This window comes from Musca domestica, unplaced genomic scaffold (genome assembly GCF_030504385.1).
Source record: "Musca domestica strain aabys unplaced genomic scaffold, Musca_domestica.polishedcontigs.V.1.1 17, whole genome shotgun sequence".
Classification (NCBI taxonomy): Eukaryota; Metazoa; Arthropoda; class Insecta; order Diptera; family Muscidae; genus Musca; species Musca domestica.
In genome coordinates, this window is record NW_026712230.1 from 14,328,029 (window position 1) to 14,333,856 (window position 5,828).

The window sequence follows — 5,828 nt, forward strand, 5'->3', positions numbered from 1 at the left end:
ACATACAATACTGTATAACTAACATTCTACCGGTGATGGGTTTCTGCTAAATGCTTAAATTAACAATTTCTATAACATTTTCCACTTGATGGTCTCTGTATCGCTCGCTGGTCATATGAAGGTATGCCGTAAGTGTGCGTGTGCATGAGTGTGACATTTGTTGGGGAAAACATATTTAGATGTCAACTGCCAATCACATAAATTTCCATTTGACCGGCTGCGTATAAATTCAAAAAACTAAAACATTATCGTATTATTACTCGTTTGGATCTCCATTGAAACGGCCACAACGACAAACGGTGCAGGTTTGTGTTTTGGGAAATTCGTTAATCCGACAATCACAATTGAAGTTTCGTTATTTTGAAAGTGTTGGGAAGAAATTAAAAAAAATAAACAAAATGTTATCCCATAAAAAAAGTGTTATATCCTTTGTTGTTATTCTCAGTTGTTGTCATCAAGTGAGTTGTGATATACGTTCTAAAAACGAGAAAGGATCTTAATCTTAATCGTTTCTTATTTCATTATAGTTGGTACTCTCGGCCGTCATAGATTGCCAGCGACCGCCTCAATTAGTGGTGAGTATCGTTAATTATTGATTCTCTTCGTGAAAAGACTTAAGACACAAACCTCGTCGTATTTATACTGCCCCTGTCTCATTTCATTTGAAGAGATAATTAGAGCAAATATATCGTAGAGAGAAATACAGAGTGAGATATAAACCAGTAAGGAAAGCTCAAAAGTCGGGCGGGGCCGACTATATGATACCCTACACCACTATGCATATTTAGTAGAGCTCTCGTAAAAAGGTTTATACAGGGCATTTCAGAGCTCTATGAGATATTTGGTACAAAATCAAAATCTATCTAATTCTATCGTGCATTTTACGAACTATAACTATCTGTGAACCGGGTTTCTCCAAATTTGACGTATTAGCTTCTAGACTGAATTCGGTCTTATGTACGAAAATTCGGGTGACTTGGGCTGATATTAACCATTTAGTGCACATTTAACCCGAAATCGGATGAAGATATGTATGGGAGCTATGTCCAAATCTGAACCGATTTCGATAAAATTTAAAACAGCTATTCATGTGCTCCATCTAATACCTGGTACCAAATATCACGGTTGTGGAGTGAATATTACGAATGTAAAGGTCTAAAACACTAAATCAGATGAAACATATATATGGTTGCTATATCTAAATCTGAACCGATTTTCACTAAATTTGATATACTTGCTTCTAGGCTGAATTTGGTTCGATGTACTAAAATTCAGTCCATTTGGACTTATATCGGCCATTTGGTGCATAATTAACACGAAATCGGATGAAGATATATATGGGAGCTATATCCAAATCTGAACCGATTTCAATAAAATTACAAACAGCTATTTCTGGGCTGTATCTTATATCTGGTACCAAATATCATTCTTGTGGAGTGCATATTACGAATGTGAGAGGCTTAAACACCAAATCGGATAAAACATATATATGGGAGCTATAGCTGTCTCTGAACCGATTTTCTCCAAATTTGTTGTATTTGCTTTAAGGCTAATCTCGGTCACATATGCCAAAATTCGGGCCATTTGGGCTGATATTGGCCATTTGGTGGTCAATTAACCCGAAATCGGATGAAGATATATATGGGAGCTATATCCAAATCTGAACCGATTTCGATAAAATTTAAAACAGCTATTTCTGTGCTCCATCTAATACCTGGTACCGAATATAACGGTTGTGGAGTGCATAGTAGGAATGTGAGGGACTTCAAGATCAAATCGGATGAAAGATATATATGAGAGCTATAGCTATATCTGAACCGATTTTCTCCAAATTTGACAAAGACATAATACCCTTACCACTATGTGGTGTAGGGTATAAAAATGCAACAAAGGCAAACGCCATAATTTTTACATTTTTATACCCTACACCACATAGTGGTAAGGGTATTATGTCTTTGTGCATTTGTTTGTAACATGGAGAAGGAAACGAGATAGACCCATAGTTACTTTTGAGAACCTTCATAGAATCACTTTCTGAGTTGATTTGTGCATGTCAGTCCGTCCGTCTGTCCATGTATTCTTGTGAACAAAATGCAGGTCGCATTTATTATCCGATTGAGATGAAATTTTGCAAAAATCATTTGTTTGACCCAAGGACGAACCCTATTGAAATTGAAGATAATCGGTCAAAATTTAGATATAGCTCCATTTATATATTCGTCCGATTTGCCTTTTATTGTGCACCAAACGTGTAATATCAGCACGAATAGTATGGAATTTTACACATACAACCAAATTAGGCCTGGAAATAAGTATGCCAAATTTGATCGAAATCGGTTCCGATATAGTTATAGCTCCCATATATATGTTTTATCCGATTTGTTATTTTTGTCCTCTCTGTAACAACAATATTTGGGGAAATATATTAAATACAGTTCAGAAATACATTTTCTATATTTTATCGAGATCGGTTCAGATTTGGATATAGCTCCCATATATAACTTCGTTCGATTTACCTTTTATTGTGCACCAAACGTCTAATATTTGCCCAAATTGGATGAAATTTGGCACTTACGACCGAATTGAGTCTAGAAGTCAAATTTGGTGAAGATCGGTTTCGACATAGCTATAGCTTCCATATATATTGTTCATCCGATTTGTTATATTTGTTACCCACAGCCGTAATATGCACTCCGTAACAACGATATTCCGGGAAATATATCAAATACAGCTCAGAAATATCTTTGCCAAATTTTATCGAGGTCCGTTCCGATTTGGATATAGCTCCCAAATATATTTTTTCTGATTTCAAATTAATTTTGCACCAAAGGGGCAATACATGTCCAAATTTAAAAGATACATATGATTCGGTATATTTAGTCCTTTGAACTTTAAATTATACTTATAATCATAGAGTGTATGATTGAATTCTCCCATAAAAACTTTTAATTGTTATGCGGAGCTTTACTAAATTAGCAAAGTGGTGTAGGGTATCATAAAGTCGGCTTTCTTTACTGGTTTTTAATTTTATTGAATGAATGCTAAAATTATTAGAAATAGCATCAAATTTTTGGCACGAATTATGGCCTTTAAACGGCCAATGGAACCATCACACGCTGCCCGAATGTTGCTTAGCGCTATTTTGATCCATTTCCGACGACACTTTGGTATTTTTAGTGCCAATCTTGCTTTCCAATATACTCCAGACACAATAGTCCAACGTGCGCTGGAAATGAAGAGAGGAACCTCATTTTGTAACCATTCTTGGGTGGTGCGTGCTAAGTGCGATGGTGCTGAGTCCTGTTGGAATATCCAAGGTCTGCGGCCAAAATGTTTGCGTGCCCAAGGCTTTAATACACCCTCCAGAGTATTTTCGCGATAATATTCGGTCGAATAATACGAGCGGAGAGCGACCATCGGCTGTTATGGCGGCCCACACCATCACCATGGCCGGCGCTTGAGTTCTGGTGGCCAACCGAAGGTGCACATTTTCAGCTGACCGCTTTGGCAAGTAAATCATTTTATTTGTTTACAAACTGCTGGACAACGAATGTTTTCTCATCGGAGAAACCCAAATTCGGCAGTTCACCACTTTCGGCTAATGGATTCAACTCTTTAGTTCTTATGACTCTATTTTTCTCTGGAATTTCAATGGCTATACCCCGAGCTCATTTTTCAATATTTGCCGAATGGAATATTGCGATATGTTCAGCTCACGAGCCATTTTTCCGCCACTGCGACGCGGGTTTTGATCTAGTACTTCTTTACTTTTCGAACCATTTTTTCTGATGTTACTGTTTTCTTCCGTCCACTTGCTTGACGTCGGGCTACGCACGGTAAATTTTTTTCTGAAAAATTCTCACAAACGCTTTTTGTAAGCCTTTAAACAATATAATGAGCTGTCACTGGAATAATTTTAACGGCTTTTGGACGAGTGGCTTAGAAATGTCAGCAGTCTGAATTCTCACTCCCTGTCTCACTTCATTTAAAGAGATACTTAGAGCAAACATAACGTAGTGAGAAATACACATCTCTTTTGCAGTTCATTCTAATAAAAGACTTAAGAAAAAACTTTCATGGGATCGTTAGGGATTAAAGTTTGTAGCTTAAGTCTTTTGATTTTGTTGGTAACTTCACACATTCGAAGTTTTATAGCATTTTGTTACCCAAAAATAATTGCAGAAAAAGCTCAGTAGATTATATAAGAAGAGCTTACAACGGAGGATGTGGGTATTGGCCTTTCTATACCCTCCACCATAGTATGGTGGGTTGAGTTGTGCCAACCTAGTTCAATCCAACGAATTAGATCCATATCTAGTTTCGTAGACTCCGATCGTTTGTATGAAAATTCTGCGTGTGAGTCATATGCAATTTATGAAATCACTTACACGTTTAGGAACTGTTGTACTGAACTATGATCTGAACTTGACACGGCTCTAATAGACCCCACAAGATATACATATTCTGGATCAGAATAAAATTCTATGTCGATTTAGAGATGTCCGTTTGCCTGTCTATACGTCTGCGGAAATCACTCTAGCTTTCGAACGAAATTGAGGCACAATTTAAGTCAGATGTGTTTTGGATCTGTAAGACTTTTGGTATTGAAAATGTTTTACTTTTTAATACAGCCTCATATAGAATTTTTTTAAAATTTTTATAAATAAATTTTTTATAAATAAATTGGTTGGATATTTTGGCTTCTTTCGATCTCGTTTAAATTTAATTTTTTATTATATTTTATAAAGAGGACCAAAAAGATTTCTTTATTAGTTTGGTTCGGCCAAAATTTTCTTCGTATTTTTATCTGAAATATTGCCGCATACACTATATACCTAAAATGCACGGAAAATCCGAAAATTTCCAAACGAGTGGATAAAGGGGGATCTTGCCCCCTTCATTTTACGATGTTATCTTCAAAATGCCGATAAACATGTCTTCTATTTTTAGCTCTATTTTCATAATCTGGATTTTTTAGGGGATTATCCCTGTAATTATTGAGAAAAAATGCATTTTGTTGCACAGTGTAATCAACTTAGTTTTTCTTTTAATTATTTTTGGTGTTGCATACTGCTATGCCCAGTTGGAAAAAGACTTATCTACTCATAACTTTGCCAACTTAATATCAATTAAAATGTTTTTGGTTTCTCAATTTCAGGATCCTGCAACATGCTGCAAAGATGGCGGACGCGATGATGTATCTGAAAAATGTGCTCTGCGCATGGGTATTACAGGTCAGCCCACAGATCCACAGCCCAGTGTTGCTACAGCCACAGTAAGTTGGAAGGAATCTCCTAGCATCCGAAAAGTTTTTCTAAATAAATCTAACAACCAATTTCAGTGTTTGGCCCAATGCATTCTAACCGAATCGAAGTACATGAACACAGCCGATAGCATTGATCTCACAGCAATTCGCACTGATTTACAAACGAAATTCTCCAACGATTCGGAATATGCCAATGTTATGTTCGAAGCATTCCGTAAGTGTCAACCCAATACAGAAAGGAAACTGCAGGCATTCAAACAGTTGCCGATGGGTCGCAGCATTTTGCAACGAGGATGCAGTCCATTTGCGGGCATGTTGTTGGGCTGCACCTACATGGAGTACTTTAAAAATTGTCCAGCCCATCGATGGACTGAGAGTGCTGAATGTTCGCTGGCCAAGCAGTTTGTGACACAATGTTCGCTGGGTGCTTAGGTGAACATCGATTGATGGAAGGAGAAAAAAGGGGGAACAAAGAGCAGAGATTGCATTTTTTTAAGTTGATTTCATTCAAAAGTGTTTTTTTTTTTATTTAAAAAATTGAAAATTAAAAAAAAATGTCTCA

General features: G+C 36.7%; 1 protein-coding gene across 1 annotated transcript; it reads left to right on the plus strand.

Annotated features, from left to right (window-relative positions):
• Positions 1–226: 226 nt before the first annotated feature.
• Positions 227–5,755, plus strand: LOC131801728 (uncharacterized). Its single transcript, XM_059120671.1, has 4 exons — positions 227–458; positions 528–575; positions 5,159–5,275; positions 5,342–5,755. The coding sequence occupies exons 1-4, from the start codon at positions 399–401 to the stop codon at positions 5,696–5,698; spliced, it is 582 nt and encodes a 193-aa protein (XP_058976654.1). The 5' UTR covers positions 227–398; the 3' UTR covers positions 5,699–5,755.
• Positions 5,756–5,828: the final 73 nt, after the last annotated feature.